Source organism: Piliocolobus tephrosceles, chromosome 10 (genome assembly GCF_002776525.5).
Source record: "Piliocolobus tephrosceles isolate RC106 chromosome 10, ASM277652v3, whole genome shotgun sequence".
Lineage (NCBI taxonomy): Eukaryota > Metazoa > Chordata > Mammalia > Primates > Cercopithecidae > Piliocolobus > Piliocolobus tephrosceles.
This window is the reverse complement of record NC_045443.1, coordinates 99,153,277-99,170,188: the sequence shown is the minus strand read 5'-3', so window position 1 is coordinate 99,170,188 and position 16,912 is coordinate 99,153,277. Positions and strand designations below refer to the sequence as shown.

At 39.3% G+C, this 16,912-nt stretch overlaps 1 protein-coding gene across 11 annotated transcripts in view; it reads right to left on the bottom strand.

Annotated features, from left to right (window-relative positions):
• Nucleotides 1–16,244, bottom strand: part of MYBPC1 (myosin binding protein C1) — a 98,885-nt gene extending 82,641 nt beyond the window's left edge. For 9 of the 11 annotated variants that reach the window (XM_023186566.1, XM_023186411.1, XM_023186691.1 and 6 more), the window contains exon 1: nt 16,081–16,244. In XM_023186566.1, coding sequence (XP_023042334.1) covers nt 16,081–16,105 — 25 coding nt within the window. In that variant the 5' untranslated portion in view covers nt 16,106–16,244. The remainder of the gene's footprint in view (nt 1–16,080) is intronic. The other 2 variants (XM_023186493.2, XM_023186323.1) reach the window with 1 other exon arrangement.
• Nucleotides 16,245–16,912: the final 668 nt, after the last annotated feature.

The window sequence follows — 16,912 nt, the reverse complement described above, 5'->3', positions numbered from 1 at the left end:
ACTTAAGTTGACCAAGTCAGAAGAGGGTTGATGGACTTCTCAGAACAATGACACCATTTTCCCCACTGAATTAGTTGGTCTTAATCTCAAGACCACATAGCCTCATATGGATGTTGTCCTCCCTATTTGTAGGAGTGGGGTGCACATCGATTTCCTCAAGTATGAGATAGAAATAATAGCACAGCCTAACTCGGGGGTCATTGGCAGAATGAATGCATTAGCCGGGGTAGAGAACATGGCAAATGTCACACGAGCTTTATCTTTTCATGATTTTTATCGTTATGATCATCATTTTTACTCAGACACACCTATGAAAAAGACACTTATGTCTTCCTCCACATGCTGCCTGCTAAGGATGTGTCTTATTTCTAGGTCTATGAGCTGTATGTGTTAAAACATGTTTGCATGTGGGGTGGGGACTGAGTAAGTATCTGGAGACTGGACAGAAGAGGTGAGTCCCTCATAACCCTACTATAAAGTGGGAATAGTAGTTGAGCTCGATGCAATTTATATGCATTATAGTTTGTACACTGCAGATAAGTAGATCAGTCAACGATTCAATCAATCAATCATGGTGAGACAGAAATGATCAGAGAAAATAGGACCTTAGTCCTTTTCAGAGCATTTGAAACAGAAAATTCCAGTTGTCTTAAACCTGGGAACTGGGAAACGAAGGAGCGGTAAAGGCCAAACAGCACATTACTTAAATGGAAAATGAGGCATTGCAGGTAAGTCTCAGAGACTCCAAGGTGTGCCCATTTACCTTGAAGGAACTTCTCAAGCATCTCTCTCACTCTAATTCATATGTTTGTCTCTGACAGGTCCTGTCATGGTCAGCTTTGCCCATTTCTCTAAAAATAATTTACATGTTCCTAAAATTCACTGTCTGCCTCTGTAACATTCGTTCATTAACAGCAATTTCCACAGTACCTCACTGAATAGGGACCATAGGCGGGAGCACCCTTGCAAGCTAAATTCACTGAACTCCCATTATGAATTTAACAAGGTCAGTGGGTTATAAAAGTGGTTACAATGAGGTAAGATACCTGTGTTTAGGAAATTCACAGGTAAATGAATTGCCTTTCAGTATCAATTGAGTCACTGAACCAAGTCACTCCGCTCTCTTAAAACATTCAAGACTCACTACTTCCAGAAATCCTGTAGAACTTCTCAAACTGCAGTATGCATATTAATCACTTAGGGATCTGATCGAACTGCAGATTCTGACTCTTGGGGTCTGCAGCAGTAGGGTTCACGATTCTGCATTTCAAGGTAGCACAGTGGCTCAGGAGGTCAAGATGGGAGGGTCGCTTGAGTCCAGGTGTTTGAGACCTGCCTGGGCAACATAATGAAATCCTGTCTTCACAAGAAAACATTTTACATTAGCTGGTGCTTCCTAAGTCCCAGTGACTTGGGAGGCTGAGGTGGGAGTATCACTTAAGCCCAGGAAGTGGAGGCTGCAGTCAGCCAAGATTGTACCACTGTACTCCAGCCGGGGTGACAGAGCAAGACCCCATCTCCAGAATTTTTTTTTTTAATTTTAAAAATAAAAAGATTCTGCATTTCTAAAAGGCTCCCAGGTGATGCTGCTGGTCCACAACCCACATTTTGAGTAACAAGGCTCAGCACACCCCCTAAATATCACCCGTTCCTCTCCTTTTTCAAATGTGACTGGGAACCCTAACGGGTTTACAGTAGATGGGGACTTTTCTTCTCCCTTTGATCACAAGCTTCTTGAGGACAAGGCCCTTCTCCTTCTCCTTTTCAGATTCCACACAGCAGGTGCTCCATAAATATAGTTAACTGGCAGGCTGTTCCTCCCTGCACAAAAGCCCCTTCTCCTTGCTGCCAAGAAACCCATAACCGTCCCCTGACATTCTGTGGGCAGCTTTCTTCGTCTGTGTTCCCCACAGGGAACACTATGTCTTTCATTGGTTCCCCTCCCGCTGGCCAAGGCTCCAGGGGCATTCACCCAAGCGCCATCATTTACATTTCTTCTTACTGTCAACAAATGTCTTCCATTTCTTAACAAGGGCAGGAGAGCAATTAGGGTTAGTTTTGGCTCTCCGGAACATTACACCCCTCGCCTTTCTAAGGAATCCTCCCCTTTTAAAATCAGGGCTCCCAAAAACAGCAAAGCAACTTGTGTCGAGGAACCTGTCCCACCAGTTTCTTAGCAAGTAACAGTCAGTCACACCAACTTGTCAACAAGGTTAGCTGTACTGCAATGTTCGGGAGGCACCCACCTTTGGTAAGCTCTCTAAATCTTAAACAAGCGAACAGATATTTATTGAGGTGAGGTCCTGCTGTACTTCTGCTTATTCAAAAGCCAAAGGGCAAAGTTCTGTGGAACATTCCTGCTCGGTAAATACAGCTGGTTTTTTGTTCTCCTCTCTTCGTTCTCCCACATAATATCTTTGTTGGAAAACGTGCTAACAGGACTAAAGAAGCATGTTTTAAAATGTTTGAATAAAAAAGGAAAAACAAGGATACTTTTTGAAAAAAATAAGCCCAAGGAAATATTTTAAGGGACAATCTAAAAATGAACTGGTTTGTGAACCAACAACTAAAGCTAGCCCCTTCTTTCCTGGGCAAGAGTGGCTGTTCTTTGATCCTTTCTAATGAACAGATACAGACTTTCCCTCTGCAGCACTGAAATGCTTTCAAAGTGGTAGATCTATTTATGGTGGATTTTTCCTATGGTCACCTACTGTAAAAAGCACAGGTATGCCACCAATGGCATGCCTGCACAGCCTGTGCCAAGGCATTCTAATTGACGGGCACTGGTGGCAGCTATGAAATAGCCCCATATGTGGCCTTTGTGCTGCTGCAGAAACACTAGGGACCCAGTAACTCCATAAATGGTTTGGCCCTCTCCAGTGGAGTCCATTTCTATTTTCAATGATCAAGGGTTTCATGGTCAGTAACTTAAAGGGGAAAAAAAGAAATCTTATGTCTTCAAATTCATTAAACTATCTCTCTTTCTATGTCTGTGTCTATACACTTAACACAAAACAAAACACCCAGTTCTCTTCTTCCCGTGGGCTGTCTCAAATATTACATTATTTTACCTACTTAAACTATCTTATGGGCCATTATGTACAATTTAATTTGTTTTTTTGTACAAGGAGAGCATATCACATGAATATACTATGTAGGCATAAAAAAGACAGAAGAACACATGATAACAGTTATCATTAAATGTTATGATTCTAGGTCTCTTTTTGTGGCTTTCTGTCACTGTCTTGGGGAAAATTTTTAAAAAATAAAAATATTCTTTGGAAATTTGAGACATAGGAGAAAGTTGTATGCTATTCCTAATTATTTCTTCTTATTCTCAAAGCAAAATTCTAGCTTTGAAAAAAAACGCGTGACGGCTTTATGTTTTGTAAACATCATGATGAATAAGGAAGGATCTACTTGGCCAACTCCTGTACTGTCATTTTTGGTGGCATAGCAAGTTATCTTTCTTTTTAGATTAAATATGTAATAAACACTGTCAGGTGTCTCCCCTCTTGATGGTGGGGTCTGACTCTATATGCATACTCTAACCTGGACCTCATTTGCCCAGACACGAGCACAATGGAAGCTGCCATAGCATAAAATATTGCTTTCACGGGGACATTAATAATGCTTAGAGATGTTTGATTCTGTTAATCATAAGTGTACCCCACGGCCAGGCGTGGTGGCTCTCGCCTATAATCTCAGCACTTGGGGAGGCAGATGGAATTGCTTGAGCTCAGGAGTTCATGACTAGCCTTTGCAACATGGCAAAACCACATCTCTACCAAAAATACAAGAAATTAGTCGGGCATGGTGTTGTGCGCCTGTGGTCCCAGCTACTTTGGAGGCTGAGGTGAGAGGATTGCTTGAGCTGGGTAGGCGAAGGTTGCAGTGAGCCAAGATTGCACCACCGCACTCCTGAGTGACAGAGTAAGACCCATCTCAAACAAAACAAAACAAACAAAACACAGTGTACCCCCAAAATCAGCAAATATAAATGACAGTGTATTTTTATTGGCCAAATTGCTTATGTATCAGAGATGCAGAATTTGGACAGAAATCAACATTGAATTCAACATTTTCACAGTTACTTGCTTATTTTGTTCCCCACTCTATTCATTATGGGCATTATGGGTCTGGATACCTTATACTTTGGGATTTAAGAGAATGACATACGTTTTAAATAAGTAGGCTGGGCTTGGTGGCTCACGCCTGTAATCCCATCACTTTGGGAGATGGGGGTGGGTGGCTTGCTTGAGCTCAGGAGTTCAAGACCAGGCCCGGCAATGTAGTGAGACCCTGTCTCTATACAAAAACAAAACAACAACAACAAATAAACTAAATTGATTTATATTAGTGGTTCTCAAAGTATGGTCTGGGATCTTCAGGAGCTCCCTAGGTAGGGAGTTTACCAAGTCAAAATGATTTTCATAATAGTAATGCTAAGACATTATTTGCCTTTTTCACTCATATTCTCTAAGAAATAGACAGTGAAGTTTCCAGAGGATACATAATATGTAATGATATCAATGTTCTGACAGCTAATAGAATTGTTTGTGTGTTCTTGTATGTGTATGTGTGTGTGTGTGTGTGTTTCTTTGAGAAGAGTCTCATTCTGTCACCCAGGCTGGAGTGCAGTGGCGTGATCTCGGCTCACTGCAGCCTCGATCTCCCCAGGCTCAGAGGATCTTCCCAGATCAACCTCCTGAGTAGCTGGGTCTACAGGCATGTACCATGTCCGACTAATTTTTGTATTTTTAGTGGAGACGAGGTTTTGCCATGTTTCTTAGGCTGGTCTCAAATTCCTGGGCTCAAGCGATCTGCCCACCTCAGCTTTCCAAACTGCTTGGATTACAGGCATAAGCCACCATGCTTGGCTGTATTCTTGTATTTTAAACATTATCAATTTTACTTTTATTTATTTATTTATTTTGAGACAGAGTTTTGCTCTTGTTGCCCAGGCTGGAGTGCAATGGCATGATCTTGGCTCACTACAACCTCCACCTCCCGGATTCAAGAGATTCTCTTGCCTCAGCCTCCTGAATAGCTGGAATTACAGGGGTCCACCAGCACGTCCAGCTAATTTTTTGTATTTGTAGTAGAGACAGGGTTTCACCATGTTGGCCAGGTTGGTCTCAAACTCCTGACCTCAGGTGATCCATCTGCCTCAGCCTCTCTGAGTGCTGGAATTACAGGCATGAGCCACCACGCCCAGTCAATTTTAATTTTTAATACAGTGAATATGACACACGAATATAATATTTACTATATTACAAATTAAATTAGTATGTATAATACACTATTTATGCACATAAACAAATGCTCTTTAGTTTATCAGTAATTGTTAAGGGTGCAAATGGATCTGAGACCAAAAGGTTTGAACCACTGGTTTTGAATTTATTGCAAACCTCTTTGAAAAAAGATTTTGTGCATGTCATTTTAAAAACAAACTCAGGTCATATACATCATATACATCTGCAGCTTTGATAAAACGAATGAATCAGTCAAAATAAAAACCATACATTGATTTTGAGGGCAATAACTCATTTTCCTAAGTGCACCGTGATAGAGACAAAAGGGCAATAGTGCCTAGTAGCACTTCTTCCTCTATGCAGAATTCAGCTATCTAGCAACTAACCTAATGGCTTCTGACCTCCCAAATAAAAAGACCTCTGAAGGGCCTCTGCATTTATCTCAAGCTCCTGCGTTCCGTGCACTAAGAGTTTCTGTGTTTTCCTCATGGAAGAAGGCCCTAGCTCCTTAGTAAACCCAGAGCCTGGGGCTTGGGAAAGGTAAGCAGGGTGCCCGAGGAGCAAAATTTAAGGAGGTCACTTAAGGTGCTGACCCTGCATTTTGGTGACCCAGAAAGTGAGTGCCTTCTTAAATGTTGTGCCTTAGATGGTGCTAAAATCTACTCAGCCAGATTAATGACCTGGAACGGAGTCTATCTGGAACGGAGTCTATCTGGAACGGAGTCTATCTATCTGGAACGGAGTCTATCTATCTGGAACGGAGTCTATAACAAAGGACACAGGGGCGTGAGGGCAACAGCTTCACACGCTGACTGACAAGAGTACTAAAGAAGACAGCACACTTCTAGGAGGCAAAAAGGGAGAACGCTAAGAAAAATTGGACAGAAATTCAAAATACAAATCAATATGAGCCCAGTTTTCAAAAAAGCAAATAATTTGGTCTCTCAGGGTGTCACATGATACTAGCAACTGATGTCTATAATTTAAGACAAATTATATCCACTGTACTGTATTTTTTAAATCAAGGAGTAATATACTACATTTTAAGAATGTTTCTGGCTGGGTGCGGTGGCTCAAGTCTGTAATCCCAGCACTTTGGGAGGCCAAGACAGGCGGATCACGAGGTCAGGAGATCGAGACCATCCTGGCTAACACGGTGAAACCCATCTCTACTAAAAAATACAAAAAACTAGCCGGGCGAGGTGGCGGGCGCCTGCAGTCCCAGCTTCTCGGGAGGCTGAGGCAGGAGAATGGTGTGAACCCGGGAGGCGGAGCTTGCAGTGAGCTGAGATCTGGCCACTGCACTCCAGCCCGGGCGACAGAGTGAGACTCCGTCTCAAAAAAAAAAAAAAAAAAAAAGAATGTTTCTATTCAAACTGGTGGAAAAAATAAGGCTCTGAGGTTATATAACAAAATTAACCTTTAGCTGTGCAGAGAATCCGGTTATACAGAATGATTGAATCCATATTTATTTACTGTGGTCAAATGTTGCCAAAGTCTGTACTGTACTCTAATGTTCTGAATAGATGAAGTCTAATGGTACATCAATCATGTAAATTTTCAGTGACTCATTATTCAACTTTTGGAATTTCCCTGAATCTACAGGGTTTTTTTCCTCCCCTAGTCAATTCATTCTTTTGTCCTTCTAATTATGCAAGTTTCAACTCAGGATGTCATTTCACACAGGAAGAGGATTAAAATAGGGTCCTTATTACATAGCAACAAATAACTTCTCATTGTTAACATGGGGCTGAAGGAAAATTGCTAAGATCTGAGGACTTGCCTTCCTCACCACGCTTACCATGTTTTAAAGAATCAAATGGGATTGGAGTGGCATGTATGAGGGTATGTTTTGCAGAGGAAGATTTACTCAAATTGAAGGAGCTTAACATTTTAGTATAGGTCAAAAGGAAATTATTGCACAAGCAATTTGTATTGTTAACAATTTCATCCTTTATTGTGTCTTTTCTGGGGATCTTGCATCACTTACTATTATTATTATTATTTTGAGACAGGATCTCGCTCTGTCACCCAGGCAGGAGTGCAGTGGCATGATCATGGCTCACTGCAGCCTTGACCTCCTGGGCTCAAGTGATCCCAAGTAGCTGGGACTACAGGTGTGCATCACCGCACCCAGATAATTTTTGTATTTTTTGTAGAAATGAGGTTTCACCATGTTGCTCAGGCATGAGCCACTGTACCTGACCTGTGTCATTTATTTATGTGGCTATAGGGTTATAGGATAAATCTCTTAAAGGTCTTGCTCCAAGCCATTGCTGGACCTCACATTGGGTGACTTTTTAAAAATAGAGGAAGAAGAGTCCTGACGCCAGGTGGGGTCATAAAAATAAAATTCCACCGCAGTAAACACAGTAACACTCAATCAATCACCCACCACATCCATGTGTGGTCATGGAGAGTTCTTTGTGTGGTTATCTCAGGAAAGTGCAGACTGAGGAAGACCCTATCCACCAAAAAGCACCCCTGATAGGGACAGAAATCTTTTTTTTTTTGAGACAGACTTTCGCTCTTGTTGCCCAGGCTGGAGTGCAATGGCGCAATCTTGGCTCACCACAACCTCCGTCTCCGGGTTCAAGCGATTGTCCTGCCTCAGCGTCCTGAGTAGCTGGGATTATAGGCATGCACCACCACACCCGGCTAATTTTGTATTTTTAGTAGACATGAGATTTCTCCATGTTGGTCAGGCTGGTCTCGAACTCCCGACCCCAGGTGATCCTCCCACCTCGGCCTCCCAAAGTGTTGGGATTACAGGCATGAGCCACTGCACCCAGCCAGGGAGAGAAATTGTAAAGTCCCACAAACCCAAGCCTTATAACCCTTGGTGTCAGATACAGTTATTGTTCAACTGTGTAGGGTAACTCTTTCATCTAAGTGGGAAAGGCCATGTTCCCACAATGGAACAGTGAAGAAACAACCCAATCGTTATCACCTTATGCTATATGCTGACAGCTAGAGACCCCCGAATTGGACATGGCTCATTTCAGTAAGAACACAGCAGAGGTCATGGAATATAGACCTTTTATTTGATCTGAGCTTCTATGGGTGAAAGTGAAGATGTCTCACTACAAGTAAAAGAAGGAAATGTGGTGGTGGCAATGAGGGTTATGGCTATCATAGCAGCTTTCTTGGCATGTATTATAAATATTACACTAGTGAGGAGGTGAGCAGTGGTTGTTACATCCCTTATGTTGAGGGAAATGCCATCAAAGTTTATATGAAATATGAGGCATTTAATACCTTATACCAGACAAGATTTCTAAAGTTTTAGGAGGAAAATGCTTGAAATCTTTCCATATGTTAGGCCCCGTTCTAAGCACTTTACCTGTCCAGGCATGGTGGCTCATGCCTGTAATCCCAGCACTTTGGGAGGCCGAGGCAGGTGGATCACTTGAGGTCAGGAGTTCGAGACCAGCCTGGCCAATATGGTGAAACCCTATCTCTACCAAAAGAATACAAAAATTAGCTGGACATGGTGGCACACGCCTGTAACCCCAGCTACTCGGGAGGCTGAGGTAGGAGAATTGCTTGAACCAGGGAGGCAGAGGTCGTAGTGAATCGAGATCACGCCACTGCACTATGGCCTGGGCAACAGAGAAAGACTCCATCTCAAATAAAAAATAAAATAAGATAAAATAAGACCTTTACCTGGTGTATTTCAGTTAATTCTTACTGAGACCCAATGAGTTGATACTATTTTATTCACATACAGATGAGGAAACAGGGGCATACAAAGTGTAAGTAACTCAGTTCATGGTGCAGCTGGAATTTGAACTGTCTAGAATGTTCTATGAATATTATAACTTTTTGTTTCACCATGTTTAATAATGAGTATGATTTAAGATGCATAAAGAAAAAGCCAAGATACATACTATGTGCATAACAACCCTAAAGACATCTAACTCTAAACATGACAAAATGTAGAATTACACAAATGGACAAATTTTTAGTTTTAAGTAGAGCATTGTCTTCCAAGATTCATAAAAGTTTTTAGAAGGCAAACAATATTAACGGATGCAAGCAAAGCAATTTATAAAGAATATTATATTATAGTTGAATAATTTATAAAGAGATCTGATACTATTTAGAGAAAGATTTAGACAATTTTGGAGAAGAATAATATTTAGCCAAAATAGCTAAATATACATCAAAATAATGAATAGAACAAAATCATAAGATCTAACATCTGACATATTATTAAGTGTAATTTTAGATACTGCCCTGATGTGCCAAATTGGCCTAAAAATGATTCCTAAGGGAGTATAAAAGGGCAAGCCTTATCAAAGTGGATTTAGACTTGAAAGGCATAATGAAAGTCAGATTACAGTTAGCTTTTTGTGAACTCATTTTAGAAAGAGAAATAAGTGTGAGATTGAATGATCCTGGTCTTTGCCTCTGCCACATCAATCAATTCAAGTCCCAATCTGATGGTACCTAAAACTTTACTCTGGAAATGTATATTAAAGCCCATAAATACTCTGTCCCATGAATGGGAGTATCTCAAAATTTGGACTGCGGTCTATCTTTGGGCTGTCTAAACCAAATATACTCTTTGTAAATTAAAACTGAGCCTATCCACACAGAGCAGAATTATGACAAGACAGTATCATCACTTTGATTTTGGGAGGCTGTCTTTGTAAAAAGCTGCATGGTCAGAAGCCCTCTTCTCATCTGGTTATGAGATAATTTGCATACATATAAGAAATTAAGTTACAAAGTCTTTTCTTCTTTTTCACAGTTTCATTTTCCTTAATTGCTATGCTCTCAAATTTTAGGAAACCCCTCTTGAATAAACAGTAGCTACTTCATGATTAACCTAACTCAGAGCACTAATTCAGCTGCTACCTTTCTGTGTATTTATTCAGTTTCCCCAGGATGCAGTACTCTGAACAAACCAAGGGTTCCAGAAAAGACATCTGTTTCCATCAAGAACTAACATGGAATAAGAACAAAGAAGACGTGGCCACACGCTCTCAGGTACACACATTAAATTAAAATTTCTGTACTTATTTTTGGTTGCTAGAACTTTAATCCCGTTCTTTATCATCTAACACACTTAAATATGTCTAGAGATGAAGTTTAGAATTACCACAGAAGATACTGGCAGCCAAGAGTATTTTGTATCTCTTAATATAGTTTTCATAGACTAATTAAGGAGCAGTGAAGATAAAAATAGCCATTATTAATTATAATAAAAATTATTCTCTGTGTCCATAAACAGCCTAAAAATAATTAAAAAAAAAAAGTTGCAATAATTTTAAATATAAGTAACAAAAATGCTTCCTTGGACTGTAAAAACAATAGCAATAATGACACAGCAATCTCCTCTCACAACCATATAAAATTGAAAAGAAGAATGCATTTGTTTACAAAAGTATTGCAAAAACGTCATTTTGTATTTATTCAAGTTTTTAAAGAGACCACTTATTTATTTCTTTTTGTGTCCAAGCATTTTTTAAAAGCAGCTTCAGCCTGGGTAGTTGACTTCAACACTCATGTTTGATTTGGGGATACTTTGAAATTGCTGTAAATAAGGAAACTCTATGAATTGTGTGTGTATACAGAGCCTAAAAAAAAAAAAAGTTTCAAGGCCATGTCTCATGGCCAAAATAAAGTGAATCATTGAGAGCATAAAGGATTGTAAGTTCTTCATGCTTTCCACCCTCCTGGGTTCCTTAGACCAGCTAGTGAGCCTAACTTCCACCTTTGATCATTCCACAATCTCCCTTAGTTTTCTGACCTCACTGTTTGAAACGCCTGGGAATAAGAGGGAATTTCTTTAGATTTACTGGGTGAGAAGTAAGGATACAACTTGTTTTTCCAAAGTGTTTTTAAAGCGATATATTTAGGGCGCTTCAGAGGAAAGAATTGGCCGGTCCTTTATTTATCTTCCTAACAGGTGCAGTCGGAGCAGTCATAAAAGCAGGCTACTGAAAAAGAAGGATTCTGCCAAGTATTAAGCCCCTCTAGCACGCATTTGCCCTAGAGTATTCCTTCTTACAACACAGAGCTCAATTATATGCCATGAATCTCCAGCACAGCATGGCGGTTTTTCTCAGGAGGAAAAAATATGATGGCATTCATTCATACAACTTCTTTATTTTCCGTCCAAATCTTCAACTTGGCCTAGATGAGCCATTTGAAGTCAAAAGGGAAACAATTGCCCTTAATAAACTATCTTTCCTCCTCCCCTCTTCCTTTCTCTTAGTTTTCTGCATTAATTATTAACTTTTCCCCAATTGGAGGTAAGGGTAATACTTATATATTAATAAATATTTCCAAAGACAAATTGATTTCGGTGTTTGAAATAGGCCATTCACTCTCTTGAACATAGAAACTGAAGGTCAAAGAAGAAATATGAGAAGGAGGTTTCCCATCAAGGGAGCTCCTTTTCTGATGGATGACTAAGCCCTGAGAAATGCTTAGAAATAGGCAAGAGGTGATGAATGCTGCTGTACATTCAGGTAGGTTTGGGGTTCGGCAGAACTTTAAAATGTGATGAAATCTCTAGAGACCAAGGAAAAAACATACAGAAATGGGAAAACCCTTATGGACTCAAACAACAACAACAAAACTGTTCTCTGTTCCCGTGGTCCCATCTATTCCTACTGAAATGTAGATCAAGATGGATAAGATGAATATTGTATGTTGACACAGCAAAAGAATCTGCAGTAACAAAGGCACGCCTTTGCCTCCTGAAGTTATCAGAATGGCACCTTAAAATTATGGTCATAATGGAACCTGTGTTTGGCCATACGTTTGAGTTTTCAAGAAGGGATCTTACACGGATAAGGAGAAAACTACAGTGACTCTTGAGATTTTTTTGAATGACACACAAGCACCAAAGAGGAACTTTTGCCTTTTTGGAGAATTTAAGTACATTAAATATAATAAGCTCTGATAAATCAGAAACAAAAAGTGAAATTCATGTTAAGGCCTCAACTCAGTGTTTTAGAAGGTATTTTTTCTGAGTTTTGTAGTATCTGACAGTTAACAGGCCAGGCATGGTAGCTCAGGCCTGTAGTCTCAGCACTTTCGAAGGCAGAGACAAGTGGATCTCTTGAGCCCAGGAGTTCGAGACCAGCCTGGGCAACACAGTGAGACCCCCATCTCTACTAAAAATATAAAAATTGGCTATTAGCTGGGCATGATGGCACACATCTGTGGTCCCAGCTACTGGGGAGGCTGAGGTGGGAGGATCGCTTGAGCCTGGAAGGCAGAGTTTGCAGTGAGCCATGATTGCACCACTGCACTCCAGCCTGGTGACAGAATGAGAACTTTTCTGAAAAAAAAAAAAGAAGAAGAAGAAGAAGAATCTGACAGTTAACAGGTGTCCCAGGATGTTAAAGAATCAGGTTTTATGGTTTTAATCATTACATATGCCAGAGGTAAAATTCTGAGGAAATCATTTGTATGTGTTTAGCAGCCATTCATATTATTCTTTAATGAACAGAGATTCTGCCACAGAAGAAAGGCTGTTGCAATTGTTTAGTTTGGGGTTGATAAAGTTTCTTTTTGACTCGAAAAGAGAAATTTCCAGTGAAAGGTGATTTCTTGGCCGGGCTCGGTAGCTTACACCTGTAATCCCAGCACTTTGGGAGGCCGAGGTAGGTGGATCACCTGAGGTCAGCAGGTCGAGACCAGCCTGGCCGACATGGTAAAACCCCGTCTCTACTGAAAATACAAAAATTAACTGGGTGTGTTAGTGAGTGCCTGTAATCCCAGCTATTCCAGATGCTGAGGCACATGAATCACTCGAACCTGGGAGGCAAAGGCTGCAGTGAGCGAAGATCATGGCACTGCACGCCAGCCTAGGCCACAGAGTGAGATACTGTCTCAAAAAAAAAAAAAAAAAAAAAAAAAGAAAGAAAGAAAGATGATTTATTTACACAGTAGGAACCAGGGAATTAACTGTAGGGCACTTACTTGTACTCAATTAATAATTGCTATATAAATGAATATATCAAAGGCATCCTGGGAGAGCCCCACAAATCTGAAGCTTCCTACAACATCCCGCCAATTTGATCGGAATAACTTATTTGTACTAGGCCTTAGGTTCTGTAAGAATTCAAAGTGGTGTAAGGTAAGTTTTATCTGGAACTGACAGTACAAATAACATAGTTCTCCAAAGAATACATAATATACAACTGATGACGGCAAAAAGTAGAACAATGGCAAGTGGTTACTCCTTAAGAATACTGCTTGCTTTCTCCAAAAGGACTCACTGAGCCACCCAGCATATTCCAAGAGTCTAAACAAGGACTATTGACTAATTACTTCCATTAGACTTCCTCCTCGAGATCCAGAGTTACAGCTGTCCTTCCTCATCCTTCTTAGAAGAACCAGCTCTCCCAAGATTTAAGATGAAAACTCCCAGAATTAGGTCACGGTAGGCTGGGAGGTAGTTGAGTGAGACATGTTTTGTACCTTCAGGTGCTGAAAACTCAGCCTCTTTTGAAGAGTTGCCAGATCCTCCTGGATCCTAGGAAGGCCAAACCAGCCCATATGTCCTATCAAGATTCATAGCAAGTGGTCATGGCCTCCCTGGGCATGGCTTTCCGAGGTGTCAGAAAGATTCAGAAGACCCATATTGGCTGGAGGAGCCTCTCCTTTGGGCAGGTTTCTGCAGATAGTTTGAAATGATTCTGAAGAACTGGTTCTAGGCCATGTTTTATTTTTCAGAGGGATGCTTATATGTAATCAAACTAACCCCAGTGAAAATGAAATCGCAGTTAGGAGAAGAAGAAAGCAGCAGAATAGTTCATGAATTGCCATACTACTTACTCTTCTGATGTAAACAATATTAAAATGCAATTATTTCACTAAGGAACGCTCTTCGAGGTACAGTTCCTTTAAGAATCAGTTGCCCTGGTAAGGGAACCAAAAAAATCTCTGTACTTCCTCAGTGGATTTTAAATATATCAGTAACTCTTTTTGCTCCACTCCCCATCATCCAAATTTACACTAACCAAAGAATTTATGGGTATAAAATTACTGTCCTGGGTGGAGGAACTGCTACACAGAATAGCAACGTGGTTTTAGAGCAAAAGAAGATCATGGAGTCTTTAGTATCCATGCTGATTTATTCAGAAAGAAAAAATATGTATCGGGGGGTGGGGGCTAAAGTTAAAGGTATATTTTCCTCTTTGCAGCTCTACAATTTCATTCCTTGTAAAAGCAGAGTGAATCAGACTAAGCTGTCAAATGAAAAGTAAACTTCATCGCCTCTAGTAATCAGAATAATTTAATTAGCTTTATTGGCTCTTACAGCCTGTCACCTTATTTATTGGTTTTTCAGCTTTCTTCTCATTTTCAATTAGGCTTTTAAAAAAATGTAAAATCATTCACTAAATTCAGAATAATTAAAACACTATTGTGTTTCCAGTTTGGAAACATGGTAGAATGCATTTCATCTGGGTACACTTCGGAGAGGTTAAAGTGACAGAGCAGATAAAAAGGACACTTAATACACACGTAAATCATTTGCATTACAAATAAGATACTTTAGCAGGGGTTGGACTCCCTGCCTGACAGTCAGGATTAAGTTCCCATATTAATGCATGCATTTGGTGTGGTTATTTTGGGTGAAAGACTTCATCCATCAATGCCCTCTGCCACTAAGTAAGGCCAACCTGTAAACTGATCACCACAGCCTGTCAACACTGGTTACTTAATTATATAAAGAAAATATATTTAAAAGACTTTTGATAATTTGGTTAGTATTTCAACTTTGAGTTCAACATGTAACATCTTTTTCAAGATTCCTTAAAATAATGGCTAAAGCATTTTTAAGAATTAAAAACTGAAAACTATGACTATTTTTATGTTTCCTGCTACTTTTTCTTTTTCTTTTATTTGCAGAAGGGAAAAATAAAGATTCAGTAAGCACTAGTGAAGATGAATATAAATGAAATAATATTTTTTAAAAAGATATTTTCATTAAAAATTAAATTCAATGCATGCATACTATTAATTTGTGCTTATTATTTATTTTCATAATTAGTAATTCCAATTTACTTCGGTTACCAATTGGTAGTTTTAATATATTAATAATTTTTTAGAAAGGAGAAACTTTGTTAGAGAAAACATTTCTTATAAGGAAGAATATTTTTTATACTTTCAGCTTAACTATTCTTAAAGGCTACATATTATGAAATTCTCTACAATAAAACTCGTGAAAGAACAATCTATTCATGACATTCAGGGATATCCTTTTTTCCCGGTGTTTGGTTTTCTTTCCATGCAAGAATTTAATAATGAACCTCCAAAGGCACTGGTAAGAACACAACAAAAAACCCTTCATCTGTATATTTTAAATATGTTTCCATTTAAAAATGTAGCAAATCTGGAAATAATGTCACAAATTCTTTTTTGAAATCGTGATCCAATGTATTAACCATTTTAGAAAATATTTTAAGTCTTCTACTCTCTGCAAATTGCAAATACATGGTAAAAATTTGTGATTAAACCTAAGAAAATATGCTTGAAAATGTAATCTGTTTACCATCAGCAATTAACATCCTTAAATTACGCTTTAAGGATTCTTTACAATTGAGTGATAGAATTATCATTTGATAATTTTAGTCAATATCCCATTAGAAACTATCATTATCAGAAATTTTTAAATTCAGTATACTCTCACTGTATTTTTCCTTTGGTCTGTTTAATTTAAAACATCTTTTCCTTAAATCATAGTGATTTTATTTTCTCATCTAGTTAAGAAATTTGTTATTTGTTTGAAGACAAATACCAAAATAAACACACTTTATTGAGGAGTACGACAAAAAGATTTCTGGATAAGTCTTACCCTCTTTCTTAGTGGGTTCTGGCATGACCACAATAAGATGTTATTCTTTAAATAGTTTTCTCCCCTCCACGACTAGTTGACAGAAACCCACAGGCAGGCGAGAGATAGTGCAGGTCGGTGTGACAAGCAGTTGGGGAGAAACCCAGTGCTTTTATACTGCCTCTGAACATCAATCATGATGGCACCTCCCTTTCTTCAGCACAAGGATGCAGGAACTTGACAGCTATGGGGACCTTTCTCACATCTGTTGTCTGCACTCTGCTCTCTCGCCTACTGGAAGGAATCTCCTGCCCATCTCATGTGGCTGATGAGAACACCTCTAACTTTCTAAATTCAGCTGCAGCCTCGTGCTCCGTCTTGCTCTTCTCTCTCTGACAGATGCATGTGCTGACTCAGGAGTGCAAAAAGTTTGCTGGATGATAAAAAAAATCTAATTAAAAATCATGATATGCCAATCCAACCAATGCCTTAATTTTCACTAAGACTAGGCAGAAAAGTCTTTGTATTCAGATGATCATTTTTATGCTCCAATTAGCTTTTCATTTTCATCAATCCTTAATTATTGCATTATATTTTTTCTTGTTCCTTATTGATATGTCAATATTAACTTTTCAAGCCAAATCGCTAGGTTAAATAACTTGTCTTGTGTTCTCCTCTAAGAATAGCAAAGATTTCTATCAAGGGATACTCTGCGTTTGCATTTTTTTCCAAAAGCATCATTTTTAAAAATTATAGGACATATTAAAGAATGAGACAATGACACATGCTACAACATGGATGAAGCTTGAGAGCATCACACTAAGTGAAAGAAGTCAGTCAGATATACAAACAT